This window comes from Emydura macquarii, unplaced genomic scaffold (assembly GCF_026122565.2).
Source record: "Emydura macquarii macquarii isolate MOO-44397 ecotype Brisbane River unplaced genomic scaffold, CSIRO-AGI_Emac_v2 contig_2948, whole genome shotgun sequence".
Taxonomy (NCBI): Eukaryota; Metazoa; Chordata; order Testudines; family Chelidae; genus Emydura; species Emydura macquarii.
In genome coordinates this window covers 6,120,149-6,138,437 of record NW_027133085.1, presented here as the reverse complement: position 1 = coordinate 6,138,437, position 18,289 = coordinate 6,120,149, and the positions used below count along the sequence as shown (strand labels likewise).

The 18,289-nt window shown below is 39.5% G+C and overlaps 1 protein-coding gene across 2 annotated transcripts in view; it reads right to left on the bottom strand.

Moving 5' to 3' along the window:
- The window catches only part of MOCOS (molybdenum cofactor sulfurase), a 327,221-nt gene that overhangs the window by 131,359 nt on the left and 177,573 nt on the right, over nucleotides 1-18,289 (bottom strand). For both annotated transcript variants that reach the window (XR_010924157.1, XM_067569886.1), the window contains exon 5: nucleotides 6,529-6,605. Coding sequence is in view for 1 of the 2 variants with exons in the window: in XM_067569886.1 (XP_067425987.1) it covers nucleotides 6,529-6,605 (77 nt within the window). In the remaining variant the exon portion in view is untranslated. The remainder of the gene's footprint in view (nucleotides 1-6,528; nucleotides 6,606-18,289) is intronic.

Sequence of the window (18,289 nt, the reverse complement as noted above, 5' to 3'; positions counted from 1 at the left end):
ATGTTATTTGAAAGTTTAAATGGATCAAAGACCTAATCGGAATGATCAGATTCAAACAGATTTTTGTTGTACAACATATTCTTATTATCAAATTCCACTGCCTGATTTACCTTCCATCCTAAACAGAAAGCATCTCACTGATACAATCCAAATCCAGTGCATACAACATGAACCAGAGGTGCTTTTATTGATATATGCACAAAAGGGCAAAATTAACAGGAACACCACCACTTTGTTTCTATCGCAATACATTTGAAGCCCAGAATGGGAATCTGTTTTTGTGTAAGATTAATGCAAAGTAAACACTCTGGGTTAAAAGAAAACAGATAATTTATAAGCGATATACATCTCACTGTACATATCTCACCTCAGAAAATTCTATGACAATTCAAGTAGTTTAACACAAATCTGCAATCGTTTTTGAATTATGAAGTCTTTCTCAGTTAGCCCACACTGTATAAGTGCAAATACCGATGACTGATTTTCTACAGAAATTGTTGTTTTCAATAGAAATTCAACAACCTTCAAAATTTTTGATAGTCACAGGGGTTATCTAGGAGAGACAAAATGGTGGTGGTGGGGGGGGGGGGATGCAAACTCAAAAGCAACGGATTTGATATTGCATTGATCATGCAGGCATAATTATATACAAAATATACAGAAAGAAATGTGCCAAAGATTTGCCCACAGGTGACCCAGTGCACAGCAGTTTTGTCACGGCATACAGATTGTTCTGCGTTGTACACACCTCTCTCCTGTGCCTCCTCATCTCAGTACCAGCAGGTAAGGGCCATGAGGGGCATGCTGTTTTTCATTGCACCATGTAGCTAAATGTACTCTACACATACGCAGCCACCAGTTTAGACAAGGCCACAGTAAGCTGGGAGTAAGGGTCTAGTGAAAGTAGCAAAGAGAAGAAAATGCATTTGGAATCATTTACGTTTCAGTGCAATAGGGAAAAGGAGGGCATAAATTCCTATCTACTGGAGAACAAAGTTAGAATAATCTGGGACCATGAATGCTGCCACAGGACCACATGAATTATAGGCATAGTTTGGAGAAAACAGACTGCCCAATGGTTAAAGTGCTAGCCTGGATTCAATTTCCTGCTCTGCCACAGACTTGTGGAACCTTGGGCAAGTTACTTAGCCTCTCTGTGCCTCAGTTGCTCATCTGTAAAATGGGGATGTTATTATTAACCATGTTTATTATGGTAGAGCCTAAGGGCCCACCAAGCATGGGTCTTATTGTGCTAGCCATTGTGCGAACACAGGGTAGTAGACAGTCCCTGTCCTGAAGAGCTTACAGGGAAGGGGAAGGGGTAGAACACACAAGCAGAGTGAACAATGTGATGGCAGCAAACATCATGTCAGTTCCACAATTTCTTTTTTGTAATGGGTTAGTCAGGAGGGGATCCCCTAAACGGGAAGGGGAGAGATGGGGCTGAAGGTAACACAGCAGAGGGGGAAAGTGAAAAAGGGGCAGATGTCGTGTGAGGCTGAGATGAAGAGGGAGGGACAGGGTTGGAGCAAACAGTCAATCAGCACAGGGCAGAGGAAGTTGTAGAAATTTCAACAGGTTTGCCTGAACTATTCAGACCCCTGGTTTGGCGTCTCCTGGCCCTACTGGCTGGCACTCTGGATGGCTGCTTTTTGCTTTTTTCCCACCAAGCACACCACCTGGATCTTAGTTCCCCAGTGTGGGGGAGGAGGGTCATCCCTGCCCAGAGGGATGCTGGGGGTAGGTGTGTGGCCCCATCTGGATCCCATTTTATTCTCTCCTCCCAGTGCAGCTGTATTTCCCTCTCTCACAGGGACGTTGTGAGAAAAAAGACATTAAAAATTGGGAGGCACTCAGATACTACAGTAACGGGGGCCACAGAAGAACCTTAGCTAGATTTGCCACACAGTAGAATTGCTGTTTAATCTTGTGACTGGACATAATAAAATACACCTGGCCAAGAGACTCAGAAAAAATTGCTAAGTCACTTTTGTTCCATAGGTTTCAAAAAGCAACAATTTTTAGTTTATTCTAAATTTTTGTGTGAACATTTTTATCACAATTTTTAGGTTTCTTAAATTTCATTGTAGGATTTTTTCCTCTCCCCCTCCACTCTCTCCCCCTTTTTTGTTCCTTTCCTTCCTTTTCCATCTTGCCACTGAAAAGGAAGGGATGGGGAGGGGAGGGAAGGAAAACCAAAACTGGAACAACCAAACACACAACCTCCCCTCCCCCCACTAAATTAGTTGTTTTCCATTTTTTTAAAGACTAATTCAAACAAAACATCTCCCCATTTTCACTTACAAAAAATCACTAAAATATCCAATTTCAAAAAAGGGTAAAGAAAAAAATGATCGACCCTATAATAAGAGATATCAGTGGGAAAAAAATCAAAGATCATCCTAATACTTAATTTATCAATCATATCGTCCATAGTATATTGCAAGAAAGAATAATAAATTATTCCATGTAGTTATTTCAACGTATAGACCTTGTTATATATAAAACTTATGGCAAACTTAATCAAACCATCCACAGCATAAACACAAGTGTTTCAGTCTCTTGAAAGTAAGCAATGTACAATTCTTCTGAATGTGATAATGAATGCTATGCTCATTACAAGACCATTTATTCATCCATATTGGCCAAGAACATGGTGCTGAAATAGTGAAAAGGGTGTTTTATTAATGAAGCAAATACAATAATTCACCACACTCACCCCAGAGTAGTATAAATACATCTGATTTGCAATTCCCACCAGTTAAACATGGCTACCGATGAGTGATAGAGAAAATAAAATTTTATGTATCCAAAATACCAGAGACAGATCTTTTTACCCAGAAAGCTATCATTTCAAGCCTGTTCCTGTGAAGCAGTTTATTCTTGCCTTCAAGCATTAGTTTATATTCTACAAAAAAATTCATGACCAAAACTGACATCCAAGTCAGACTTAGAAAATGCTTCCTGGGGGGAAAAAAAAAAGTGAAATTAAAAAGTCCACCAATGACAAATGAATCAGTCCAAAATTAAAAGACAAAAGAGACTGCAGAGAATTTAGACAAATCTACACATACACCCAAAGTCCTTTGTGTGTGTGCATGGTCTTAGATTTTCAACACTAATGCAGACAAGGAAGCAAATCAAAAGCAGGAATAAAACGCCTCAGACTTTTCATTCATTCCTGTATTCATCTCGTCATCACTTTATTATCATAGAGCTTATGCAGGACCAGGATTGAAGGGGAGCAGTTTTTTCTTAGCCTAGTACCCTCATTAGATTTATAAATTGTTTAGCTGAAAAAGGTGCCAGAAAGAAGCTAAGATGAAAAAGAAAGGCATTGGGAGGGATGCTGCTTTGCATCCTTTCCCAGCAAGTCCCTGGTAATGCTCATGCTCCGTCAGCAAAAGAAGTTTGCTCCTGAATTCCATGGAACTGCTCCTTTATCACAGCACAGGTTTGTCTAGTGATTATGCACACTATTAAAGCAGTTGATTTTATGGACAGATTAACAATATACCACAGGCTCATTTCTGAACTCTAGTCTCTATAGATGGGAAGCATCCAAAATCTCCCTATTCATTTGGGGCTCAATCCTGCTCTCATTAATGTCAATGAAAGGTCTGCTAGTATTTCCAGAGGAGTGAGCCCCTGCGGAACTACAGAAGGCTCCTCACAAAATCCTTGTGACACCAGAAAGGAACACAGCCTACTTTCCTAACACCAGGCCAAACCTAAAGTGCTGAATATCTGAAATCACCACTGCAGCCACCAGGAATTACAAACGCCCCACAGATGCTCAGTGCCTCTCTGGATTGGGGCTACTGTTAGGTCAGGTATGTGTTTGATGCCTCTGTGCTTGAAAATAGCAAATTGAAGAGAGAGTTGAAGAAAGTTGAGTTGAGCTGAGAAATATGGGCCTAACACATCAGCGATACCTATATTTGCACCTGAAACTGATATAGCAAGAGCACATTTCTTGAGCCCAATATGTTCAGTGTGCATGCAAGTAAACAATATAGTTAAGCCTCATCATATATGTGGTCAATAGGGAGCTCTCTGGCTTCATGTAATTTTATGTATCTTTCAGAAAAATCACTGATCTACACTAATGCAAATGCAAAATCTGGCACTAATGGTCATCTCGCGGATTTGTGACACTGGAGCAGATATGCACCAGCTGATGCAAGGGATAATGCATTACACATCCTGGAGTCAAGAAGACCCTTTGTGACTCTAGGAGACTCACCTTCACATAGAACTGTTGGTTCTAATACCATTCCCTCCAAAATTTTCCACCGAGGAATGCAGCTTTAATTCCTGCCTAGGGCTTCATAGGAGCTCCTGCAGAGAAGGTACTGAATCAGGACACCTCCTGGCAGCCTTGCTCATGCCCCCTTTGGAGTTGGGTTGCCAATCCCCCAGGATTGTCCTGGAGTCTCCAGGAATTAAAGATTAATCTTTAATTAAAGATTGTCATGTGATGCAACCTCCAGGAATACGTCCAACCAAAATTGGCAACTCTTCTTTGGGAGCTGTTTTGTCTCCTTAAAAATCCCTCATCTCCTGCATAAAGGAGGCTAGGGCAGCACTGTGGCCACTGTAATCCCTTCCTCAGTGAACCTCCTGCAGAGACCTTTACCAAGGTTTACCCTGGCTCTCTGAGGTTCATGTAGCCTACAGTCTGGAGAACTTTCATTCCTAAACCAATGAGGGGCACTCACCCATCTGTATCTTTTTATGTGATTCACCCAACAGAATAAGGATAATAGTAATAAATATGGATATGCAAAATAGTTTAAACGTGGATAACATTTAATAAATCTCAGTCTTGTTCAGTGCCAATTACTAGCAGAAGTTGAAAATATTTTTCATTTTATTTAACTGTGTCCCACTATGATGTAGGAGACAACACAACAGAAAGGAAATCACTCACCCAACGGTGAAAGGGGATTGTATAATTTCATTGGATGGGGTGTGCATCTCAATGAATAGGAAATTATTTTTTGAGGGTGGAGGGTTACTATTTTTCCCCAGTGGATGCATGTCACTACTTAGATGGACTATAATATCAGATCCGATTGTTATAACAGTGCCACCTAATTATGAAAATAGTCACATTTGAATCATATAATATAAATGTTTATGAAAAAATCAAAATGAGACAATACAGAAATTCACCCATAAGTTTAGTGTTAAATCATGTCAGACAAGGACAGGAAGCCTTTCACAGAACTGAATTAACCAATATCTTTCAGATTCTTCTATGAATGATCTAAGAAGTGATTACTCATACTTAAATCCTTGAATTATTTCTACAGTTGTTTCACAAACATTTTTGTTTGTTTTTTTTCCCTGAGATCTAGCTGCACAGAAAAAAAGGCTGTATAAGGAATCTAAAATACAAACTATTTTAGAATGGTTTCCATTAAAAGACATCATGATAATGCAATATATACTGCTGTAAAAAAGTAAAATTGCCTGGGAAGTTTACTGCCTGAAGGTAGCCAAACAAACAATGGAACAGTATTTCTTATTTAACAAGAAGCTGTTGGGAATTCACTAAATTGTTTTTACAGGTTTCGCTATCACACAATAGCTCTTCAGCACCAGGCTATGTCTTCAGGTTCTAATATGCAATAAGAATCCTTATTGCTGCTAACTACAGCAGATTGAAGCCCAGCTAATTAATGTAAATGTTTTTCCACTAAATCCTTCCGTAAGCTATGAATGTGCTTCAGGTTACAAATGCTTGACCTGCTCAAAACTTCACATGTTTATTTAGAAGAATCCCATTGATGTTTTGTTTTTATTGCAGATAGTGGCAAAATGGCTTGAGAAAATCTGAGAGTCCAAAACTGAATACACCGCTCACACACAGGATTCCAAACTCATACCAGTGAACCTCAGTCATAACTCTATCGAAGTGAATTAAGTTAGTGGTGTCAACAAGATCAGAATCAAGCCCTGTGTATCGGGCATGTGCAGGAATTTAAATTTGACCGCTTTTGGAGGTGCACTTTAAACACATACAATGAAAGATTCACATGACCTCCACCCTCCAAGATTTCTCGGGACACCTCTGGTGGGGACGCCCAGCAGTGAGGAGGCAGCGGCTCCCACTGGCAGCAACACCCTCTGTGTCCCTGCAGCTGGGGGAGGGAGGAAGCAGAAAAGCAGCTGGCTGAGCTCCTCCTGCCCCCACCCCTACACAGCTGCAGCCTGCTGCTTCTCCTTCCCTGCTGCTGGAGTCCCAGGGCTGCTGCCTGCTTTGCAGACCACCCACTGAGGTGAGTCGAGTTTTGGGGGGGTGGGGAGAAGCAGCAGCTATGTGGATGGGGAGAAGAGGAGGAGTTCAGCTGGCAGCCAACTGCCCTGCTACTCCCTCCCTCCCCAGGCTGCAGGGACATACAGAGATTTCTTGGGAGTTGGGGAGGGCCATGCTCCTACTTGCCCCCCTTTGTGCACACCCATGCTGTGTATTAATCTGGAACTTCACTCTTTGGTGTTAGAGTTATCTGTGCGACTGACCTGTAAGTCTTTCCAAAGCATCAAATCCATGTTTCAGTGCAATGATATCAAGGAATGAAATGGTGCCATCTTCAAACCTACAGAAAAGGAGAGCAGAACAACTGAGCACAGTAAACACATCATGTAGCTATGGTACATACATGATTTTAAATGCATTTCATAACACTATTAGAAATCTAATTCACGGAGAAATGAGGTCTTCCCATAGGGATGCATCTCCCAGTCCTGTACTATCCTGTGCAGTCAGAATATACTTCTTGGGCTAGATTCCCACATGGACTGTGCACGTCCAAAAGAGCAACAACATTCTCCTGCATGACCTTGGGTCCAAGGGCATAGAGGTAAGGGGCACTATGCACTTGCTGACTCCCCATCTTAACTAGATGGTCAGGAAGGGCTGGGAAACAGTTGGAGCTCAGCCTCTTCCCCACGCTCACCGATCCAGCTAGTGCAAGTAATAAATTGCTTCCCATCCCTGGGGCAAAGGGTAAAACTGTAACACAATTCCCATCCTGCACTGCTCCTGGAAAGGAAAAATGAGTCAACTCTAACAACGCAGTTCAGTAGAAATGGTAAGAAGGTAGATTGGGAGCGTTTTCCCAGTCTCATAATGCTAGAACAAGGGGATATGCAATGAAATTGAAAGGTGACAAATACAAAACTGATAAAAGGAAATACTTTTTCAAACAATATGTAATTAGATGGTTGAACTCATTCCCACAGAGCAGAGCTGAAGCCAAAATTTAGCAAGATTCAAAGAGTAATTGGATGTTTACATGGATAAAACAACATCCAGCATTATAATAGTTAATGCTAACAGCAAGACTATTGGAAGGGAGATAAAACCTTATGCTTCAGGGTTTAAGACGATCTTTATTTATTAGAGATTAGGATGAATTAAATTTTCAGGGGGCAGATTATCCCACATCAACCTGATCTGGATTTTTTTTGCACCTTTTTTGGAAAAGCCTTCGCTATTGGCCATTGTGAGAGACACAATACTGAACTAGATGGACCTTGAATCTGAGCTGATATGGCAATTCCTATGTAGCAAAGCATTATGCTGAAGTAGCGCATGTACACATGCACACACAAAAATGCACTAGAGAACAGATTTTGGTTTTTTAGATATGATACAACCTTTTTTAAAACATGGAAAAAAAAGCTTTGTCATTGCCACAAATAAAGATGCACAGTAAAAAGGGCACAGAAAGATTAAAAATGAAATCAATCTGATCCAAACTTTGTAGAATGTAGAATTAAAAATGAATTATGGGAAAGTATAGGAAGGCACCTTCACGGACAGTACCTGGAATGTTAGAATCCAAACAAAGATAAGGATGGTTCAGAAAAACTAGTTAAGGAACTGGTACAAACGGGTGTGTTGGATTTTAGTGATGTGTAAAGAGTTTTGCAACCTATAAAATACTAATAATAAATACTGCTAGCTGAAATGCATATATTTGAAGCATACCTTCTGTGTAAGGTGAATAACACTTTTCATATTGTTCTGCTTTGTCTTTAAATAATAAACGTGGCTAAATACAGTTATTTAGTCTCGAACATTTTTAAGACTGAAACATGAACGTAGTAAAACAATTGGCTATATCTTTTAGTCCACATCTCTAACAGGAGAATCGAGTGAAGTAGAACATATTTTTAAAAGATATTCACGTTCACATAAGAGAGTAATGTAAAGTTAACAAATACTGTCTTGAAGGTGAAATGCTCAATTGAGTAAAATAATCATGTGGATAAAGAGGCCAGAGAATGGGGTAAATAATTACAGATAATTCCGAGTAGGAAGATATAAGTGGTGGACTGTCACAAAGGAGAACAGATTAATAGATTTTAAGGCTAGAAGGGACCATTAGGATCATCTAGTCTGACATAACACAGAGCAAAGAATCTCACCCAGTAATTTCTGCATCAAGTCTAATAATTAGGGCCTGAGCCTGCTCCCAGAGAAGCCACTGTCAAAACCTCCCTTTATTTCAATGGCAGCAGACACAAGCCCAATTCTATACTTTGGTGACTAATAATTAGAGATCAGCTTAAGCACATTTGCAGGTGATATATAATGGGAGAGTGCCTCAGAGGGGCAAAACTGTATCTAAAGGGTGTGACACAGAGGCCCACTGTGACAAAGGTAAAGGGTTCACTGTTCTTTACAAGCAACTTCTGTCTCAGACCTTGACAAAATCACTACACCTAATAGACTACTTTCATGGTATTTATCTATGAAGGCTAGTATGTGAGGTCTATACTGAAAGCTTGTAACTCATCAGCACACATAATCATTATGAGATGTTTATATGGGTAATATTTAAGGGACAATGTATATTGAAAACAATGCCATGTGGTATTGGAATAAAAGTCAGTCTCCAGGGAACTACAGGTCTCAGTGATGATCCATTCAAGTGGGAGGGAGTTGTCACCTTTCTCTCGTCAGTCGACAATGTAAAGCAAGGTTCAGTTGTCTACTCTGGCCCCATACCACAACAATCAATAAAAAACCATTAAAGACAACTGCAAGCAATCAAAGTCCTTGGAAGTAAAAAGGAACTTTATAACAGAAGGAGATCGCTCTATCTGTGAATTAAGACATAAGACTGATTCGGTATATCACAGGGTGGAGAAAGACACTGCAGCCATTCACTGAGAAGACTCCTTGTTGAATGTTTGGATCTGGTTCCTGAGTAGCCAACCAGCTCTGCAAAAGACTGAACTTTGGAAAGTAGGAAAACCAACTTTATTAGATAGGAAAGGTAACTTAAGTCTAGGTTCTAATTCACATTTTATAGTTTTCTTTTGTATTGTAACCATGTTTCCATCATTCACTCTTGTTTCTAGTGGAATCTTAATTTTATCTCAAATAAACTTTCTTTGGATTTATTATAAATGCTCACAAGTGCTGTATGTTATACAGGAGTGGAGATTTAAGGGAAAACTGGTCAACTGGGGTACACTGTTCCTTTGGGAGCAAAGGATCAGGGATTTCAGTGAGTAGCCGGCATCAGGGACTTGATATCACAGGGAAAATGCTTCAAGGGACCGGGAATCCTCTTGTTAACTTGCAATGCAAAGACGGGGCTGGTGTAGCTCAGAGAAGAGTGCTTGAGTGGTTGAAAGGCTGGTGGTGTTAAAGAGCGGACACCTAGTAACCACAGGCAAGACTCCTCTCATTAGAGGCAATGGTAATAACATGGCTCAGTCCTGGGTGACTCAAGAACCATCACAAAGGGCAATGTTAAAAATGAGGGCAGAGGCTGACAGTGGCTTTCAAATTAAATGTAGGAAAGGCTTAATGATGGGGATTTGAAAAATGGCTTATCGGGTTAGGTCCCACATAGTCACAGACGACAGGTTATAGAAAAGATCTGAGAGACTTACAGAAATATACTATACTCAGCTCATTAGCTAGCCACAGTTAAGAAAGCAAAAAAAAAAAAAAACAAACAAAAAAAAACCCACTGGGACTGTGCAAATAAAGAAACAGAGCAGAAATGCTGGCACAGTATAGAACATGAGTGAGCAAAAAATCCTGGAATACCGCACCACACAGTTCGGAACATGCTGGTACAGGAAGGCTATTGAAACATTTCATAAGGTAACAAAGAGGGCTACAGAGAATTTAAAATGCCTCAGAAGTCAGAACAACAGTAAAAGGAGAGGTTAAAAAATTAGGTTTAAATTCATGAGAAAATAAGATATTAAGCACGGAGGTGATTGCACTATATCAAATTCTTATCAATATAAGATGTGAAAGCCACAATACTATTTTAGAGAGCAAAAGACTTTCAATCAAATGGATCTGAAGTTAGGAATCTCTTCCTTTTTAAAACAAACAAGCCATTATTTTTTAAAATTGCGATAATGGTAATATAATCAAGACAACAGCATACACAATCTGCATTGTCATTAACTTTATTATTTCCATTTGCTTCCATCATAGCTTCCATCGTAAGTGCAAAAAATAACTATAAATTTATAAATATCTGTCTCTATGGTTGTGAACCCCATCAACACAGTCTCTAAGCCAAGGGTTCACCAGTAAGGCTCTGCAATTGACTAGATGAATAAATCTAAGGACCATTACATTTTCATCTGATTGCAAATGGTTACCTGCTCACTACTGCAATGGACCCACTACAAATATGATATACCAGATTCAACTGCCAAAGAGAGGCAAGCTTCCAGATACACTTGAAGATATAGCGTACCCTTTGCAAATATCTATTTTATATTTTATATATTTATATTCTCCCCACCCAAAGTCTAGTTCTGTTTTACTTTGTTTACCATTTTTAGACTTTTCTTAATTCAGAATATTTTCCCTATTATTCCTATAATTTATATATTTATCTTCTCTTCATACACATCTTCTTGATTTACTAAACCCTAATCCATGCTATTTCAGACAATCATGTAATCTCCCCCCCATTCATCTTGTGAACTGAGTACTACTTACAAACCCCTGCGCCCCTGGGAAATTTGTGGAATGCATATATAATTTTGTTTTTGTAATGAACGAAACCTTAAATGCCTTGGCAATTTTAATTAGTATTAAGCTAAACCATAGGGCTACAAGGGGTAGTTATCTGTGTCTTGGGACAGAGGAAGCACTCTAACTGAATATTTAACAGTATTCTAGGTACAAGAGCAAACGAAATAAATGTATTATGATGCAAGGAGTTCAATGGCTACTTTTATGTTTGATGCAATTGATGCTTCAAATAACTTGTTTCCCATTCAACAGTAGTTCCACTGCTAGAATAATGAGCTTAAACTGATCTTCATTTGAATGCTGATTCAATAGTCATTTCCTGAAGTATCAAAGCGCTCGCACAGTAGACAACATAGATGCATGTCAGCCTACAAAGAACACCTCTTCAGAATCTCAATACCACACTACACACTAGCTCCCTTACCTACCTCTTGGTACAATTGATCCCACATAATTGCAGCCTGGATGAGCGGCTTAATTACATATGTTTAGAAAACCTATATCACCTTATATTAAGTAGTTACCTGACTAACTGGTTAAAAACAGTTAATTGCATACTGGCAAATAAATACTATATACCCCACAGGGTTATGAAGATGATGCTGTGAAAGGAGTTGCACTGCCTTTCTCCCACAAGAACAGAAGTCTGCATTCCATGACAGGGCACCTATGGACTCGCATTCTGGAATCCCATGCACTAGGTGTTCATTCACAGAGGTCATGAAAGATTTGGCTGTGAAAGCAGTTATAGCAGAGGTTGGCTACTTGCAAATGAGAGAATTATTTAAGCAGTTTGCACTTTATTACTCTGCCCCGTGTAAAATATCTTAACTATTTTGCAACTTACTTCTTAGACTTCTAGGGCTAATTGGGACCCTTATTATTCTACTGAAACAGCTTTAGTGTAAATGTATCTAGAGCCAGGGACAGGTGCAGGAAACAGATCTAAACAAACAATTTTCCTTCACTTATGTTAGATGACAAATGGTTTCAGCATTAACCCTAGGGAGATTGAAGACACACACACACACACACGAATATCTGTAAAAGCATTCAAACTTGGGTGGCAGTCTGGAAAAGTTAAGGAGGTTAAAGAACTGCAGGACTCTACTTGGCTTTCATGGTTCCAGTTTAATACGTTCATCTTCCCTTTGAAAGAAAAGCCTGAACAACTGCCCAGCACTCTAGCAATACAGTGCATACACCATTTCTAGTCTCTCCCTGTCACCTGAAACATCCATTTTTTCTCCTAAGGATACAATTTCAACTATGATTTCAAAGAGCAAAACAAAATATAAACACATCTCAATAGAATAAAAAAAGATGGAACTGTTTTCCCCTAAAATTTTTAAACTAAAATATCTTTTCCTGAAAGGGATTCTCTTCTGATGATTCTACCAAATAAATATCCTTCCTTTCCCCCTTTTATTGGAGAGATTTTCAAGCTGCAGTTTTCCACCAAATGGATCCGTCCCAAACAAACCAAAAGTTTTGGCTTAAACTCCTCATACAAGGGGGAAAAAATCTCCTTTAACTCATTAGGTAGTCTTGCTATTTCCAGAGATATAGGTTTTCTAGATCTACCTGGTAATGGATTCTTTACAAAGAAGGTAATCCTGCATTTCATTTTAACTCACTCAGTTATTGTCACAGGGTAAGCTGGCCTTTAAAAAGTGGTTGGGGCACAGCCTCACCTGTGTCAAGCTTCCCTCCCCTCCCTGATCGCAGGGGAAGTGTATGACACCAGGGGATATGGGATGGGTGCATGTGAACAGAAACCAGACCTGCTGGGGAATATAACTTAAGAGCAACCTTAAGTTCCGTCAGAGAGTGCATGGAGCAGGGCAGCCTGATCTTAGCCAAGTAAAGAATTGGACTGAGGACAAAATATTATCTTGGATTTGGAACTTTGGTTAACAACTCCATTAATAATTCATATGGTCAAAAAAAATCCAGTTCTCTGTGTATGGTTTTGCAGAGCCAATACAAGAGAATACAAATAGAAGAAATTTAATTATGGACCAAATTCTGCTCTCATTTATACATGTATATATCTAGAATGACTCCATTTAGGTCAAACAAGCAGAAGTTGTCCCTTGTCTCTAAAACATGCAAAAATGAATCTGAATATATAGAGAAAGCAGATTTCTTGAACAAGCTGCTTTTTTTTTTGTTTTGCATAGTCCCTTCTCAGAGTAGAACTGCACTTTGAAGTGAGATATTGCACAAGTTCCTTTCATCTTTTCAATTCATTTATTTTCATCTAATTAAAAAAGAACAACAAGATGGAGAAATGATTGACATACATTTTTAAAAGTAGTTCATTCAGAGCTTATTTTCACCTTTTAGATCTGTTCTGGATTGCCTATATTTGAAACAAAATACCTTGATAAAATGTTATTTTTCATGTTTTGTAGAAATACAACAGAGCAGGGAGGGGACAGGGTCTTCCTGTCTGATTGCATGAGCTCTGACCAAGCGCCCCAAGCATGCTCTGACTACCTTTATTTTGGGGTTGGTCCTGCTTTGAGCAGGGGTTTGGACTAGATGACCTCCTGAGGTCCCTTCCAACCCTAATCTTCTATGATTCTATGAACTGCTCATTGAACTCACTGGCCAAATACTGCATTGATTTTAACGGGGCCAGGATATCACCCCTTGGCTTCTGATCCTGATCGCATCCTGCCACCGACGCCAGTGGGAGCAGGATCAGATCCATGGACCTCAAAAGTTATTTTTACACTTATATTACTTCATTATCATTTGAGGATATTTGCATCACAGTTATTTCCAAATTCCTATATAGTAGATGCGGCCTGGGCAAATCAAATTTAGAAGTGTCCCATTGTAAAGGATATACTTGATATGGTTAATGTATACTTATATAGTAATCTGAGATTCCTGTAATTGCCTGCACAATGGTGTGCTTCAATGAGCCAAGAATTTGAATCATAGCAGGACTGTAATAAATTATAGACTTCTAAATAAGACACCTACTCTAACCATTTCAGCAACTCATTTCATTTTTACCTCGGTTAGGGATACATTACATGTTCATGAGTGATGACTGTTTCTAATGCAATGAAATTAATACGCTTACCCAGTGCTTGAAAGACTACCATTTGTGAGGTAGCAAACAGAATGAATCAATCAATTTTTATTTCTCAGATAATGCTGTACTATAGGGGGACTGCCTCTCGCACTGTTTCCATGTTGGTGAACTTCTAATTGATAACCTGATTCACCATTTACATGTGTAAAAATCTTCCCTTTTTGTGCAAAAAAAAGAAAAAAAAAAAAAGTAGTCTTTGAATTTGTTACTCAAATCAATCTGAATGACACATGCTGATGTTATAGATTATAAGGCCCCCTCAATCGGCGAGTAAGAGTGATGCTTCCGAGAACTAGATATTACATACTGCATTTCACTTAGTTTCAGCTGGATGCAAATGTTTAATAAAATATTAAAATTCTTACATGACTACGATTTCTCAGCTGGTAGTCTACAATATTGTTTAAAAAAGAAATTACTTAGAACTTCTGTTCCCACCATTTAAACCATACAATGTTACATTACCATTCAACAAAAGATCGTTTGCATCCAGAGGATAAAAAATTCTCCATAATGTAGACTGTACAAGGTCACAGAAGATTAAAAATTAAACACCTTGTTTCTTTTTTTTTTTTTTCCTAGCGAGCAGATCCAGAAGTTACACAAATCTTTGTACTACCGCAGTCACTCATAAAAAGTTCCCTTCAGAATTCAAAAATCACACCAGTGAGACAAAACGTTTGGTGACAAAAGACCTTTGTTGACAAAAAAAAATTAACATTCATCATCCCCTTAAAGATTCCATATTGCACAGGAATATTTCTTTAAGAAATATAATGCATTAAAAATAAATGCTTAGTCATCAGACTTGCTGGCTAACAGATGCATGTGCTATGCTGTATTATTCTTTAAGATAACAGAATAGTTTACATAATCTTGTTTCAAATCCAATTTTTTTTTTAAATAAAAAATGTAAGGACCAAATTCTGCCCTGAGATGTGGACTGGCAAGAACAGCTGCCCTTAAAGTCAGTGACGACTTCATGTTGCACATTCTGAAACAGAAGTATCCCATAGTGTTTTTTAAGGTGTTAACCAGATGCAGAAGTTTGCAGACTCTGGTAAGTCTCTGGTTTTTTATCATTGTTGTTGCATGAATTTGGCATTCCAGACAGAAGGAGACTGTATACAGTGTGTGGAACTTGACCTTGGGCCAACTTTACCACAGGCACAATGCTAATGAAGTCAGAGTTTGCATATGCCTCTGCCAGTGGGAATTTGGCCTGTTGTGTGGCCAGGCACTTTGTTAGCTTTCCCACAGAGTTACATCAATGCATCTCAAGGTGAACTTCCATCTTGTCTAATTTGTAGTGGGCCAGCTGCCTCCCACTCTGCGGCACCCTGCCACTGTTTCCCTCTCCTAGGGGCCTTTTGCACAGATTCCACATGTCTTTTCCTGTGGTCAAAATATCCCGCCTTGAGGTATGCATTTATTCATAGAAAGTAACTCAAAATAAAACTCTTAGTCCCAAATTCTAAGTCCAACAAGCAGACATTTCTCTTCCTACTCCCAGGGCCTCCCTCCCTGGACAGTTTTTGCACTCTTTCCCCTGCTTGCTCAAGGCTTCTACTGCTTCAACAGGCAACTCCAAGTGCTTCCTGGCTGGAGTCTTAGGTCTGATCTACACTGCAAAGTTACATTGGCATAGCTACATCTCTCAGGGGCGTGAAAAATCCACAACCCTGAGAAATGTAGTTAAGCTGACCTAAACTCCAGTGTAGACAGAGCTAGGTCGATGGAAGAATGCTTCCATCAATCTAGCTGCTGCCTCTCGGGCAGGTGAATTAACTACAGTGAAGGGAGAATCCTCCTGTCACTGTAGTAAGTGCTGCAGCTGTTTCGCTGTGGCGTTTTAAGTGTAGACATAGTCTTAGTCCCGAATTCAAGGATTCTGCTGGAGCCTGCTCACTCCCAGCAGTCCTTGCTCTCCATGAGCATCCCCCCTTGCATCGCTTCCAGCTGCTCTTTACAGGGGATTCACCTGAACCTTCTCAGACAGGGCTCATTCTGTAATCACAGTTCACTTAGGCACAGGTTCTCAGTCCAAGGAGCAAGTCACCCTATTACATGGTTTTTGAACTTTTGAGAGAAGAAACTTGTCAACTACGACGTAGGCAAAGGGCCATTAAGAACTGAGCTGTGGGAAGACATCTTAGCCTAGAGGATTGAGTGCACAGGATTGGGAATCAGGAGTGTTTCAGCTCTGATCCTGGCTCTTATCACTGTGTGTTCTTGGTGCCGGTACCTTCACCTTTGTGCTTCAGTTTCCCCATCTGTAAAAAGGGAGTACCAACAGTTGCCTACCTACTACATAGTGATACGCGGGTGGGGAGATCAAATAGTTAATGCTAGTACAATGATTTGAACATGTAAACCACTAAATAAATGCTAAATATAATTGCAATTCTTATACTAAAGTTTAATGCCACTTTCTCTGTCCCTCTCAGACAGAAAACACAAAACCTCTAAGATTTCTTAATATTTTCGCCACTTCTAACATGACCCTTTGCTTTTGCAGTATAAGCACACAATATTCCATACAGGGATATTCAAAACTAGAATTCTTTGTTCTGCTTAAAAATTGATGAACACTCTTATTAGAACTGAGCAAATACTGCAAGATAGTGCTCACAAACATTTTCACATTTCAAACAGTGGTTTCCTTCGATCGTATGTGTGTCCTTGTTATTTGGCTGTTTACAAAGAGATGTGTGAACTAATTTATCACATGAATATTTGGGAAATGGCTAGTCGACATACAAATGAGGACCTAGGGGTTACAGTGGACAAGGAACTGGATATGAGTCAACAGTATGCCTTTATTGCCAAGCAGGCTAACGGCATATTGAGCTGCATTGGTAGGAGCATTGCCAGCAGATCGAGGGAAGAGATTATTCCCCTCTACTCAGCACTAGTGAGGACTCATTTGGAGTACTTTGTCCAGTTTCGGGCTCCCCAGTACAGGAAGGATGAGGACAAATTGGAAAGAGTCCAGCAGAGGGCAACAAAAAGGATTAGGGGGCTGGAGCACATGACTTATGAAGAGAGGCTGAGGGAATTGGGCTTGTTTAGCCGGCAGAAGAGAAGAATGAGAGGGTATTTGATAGTAGCCTTTAACTACCTGAAAGGGGGTTCCAGGGAGGATGGAGCTAGGCTGTTCTCAGTGGTTGTAGATGACGGAACTAGGAGCAATGGTCTCAAGTTGCAGTGGGGGAGGTCTAGGTTGGACATTAGGAAAAACTTTTTCACTAGGAGGGTGGTGAAGCACTGGAATGGGTTACCTAAGGAGGTGGTATAATCTCCATTCTTAGAGGTTTTTAAAGTGCAGCTTGATGACGACCTGGCTGGGATGATTTAGTTGGGGTTGGTTCTGCTTTGAGCAGGGGGTTGGACTAAATGACCTCCTGAGGTCCCTTCCAACCCTAATCTTCTATGATTCTATGAAATGTCTGCTGGGCAGATTGTAATTCCCTTATAGTACCTTACACCGTGAGTTATCCTATTGAAGTAAATGGGAATACTTGTTAAATGAGCTACTACTCAGTATGAGCGAGGATCTCACAATCTGCTGCCATATTTACCCATGAACAAGGTGTATGGACACGAACAAGAGTATTTCGATGTTTGCTATTTATTATTCTATTAAAAAGGTTGCAATCATCCAGTCAAGAAGCAGAAATGATACCATGTGAATTTGGTGTCCAGTCAAAGGACACAAATAATAAATAGTAAATTATCAAAGTGAACAGTTGACAAAGCAACCTATAGGCTGAAATTTGTTTGCATAAACTGTTCATTGATCAATTGTGAATAATGAATAAATTAATAAAAATCAAAGTCAGTGTATAATTTGCAAAGTGAAAAAAAGGAAGACATTCATGAGATAAATTATTCACAGAGAATAATGTGACCAGCCCTAATCATCTGCCCATATTGAGCAGTAAATTGATTTGCTTATTGTCTCATGAAGACAGAGTCGTAATCTTTAACTCAACTAAATGGGCACATTTGGGGATAAAGATTAACTTTTTAATGAACTGTTAAAGACAAATAAATTTAAAATTAGGCAGACCAGAAAGGCTGCATTCAATATGAATTTATCCTTGCACACTGTAACATAAAAATACAAATGTATAATCATG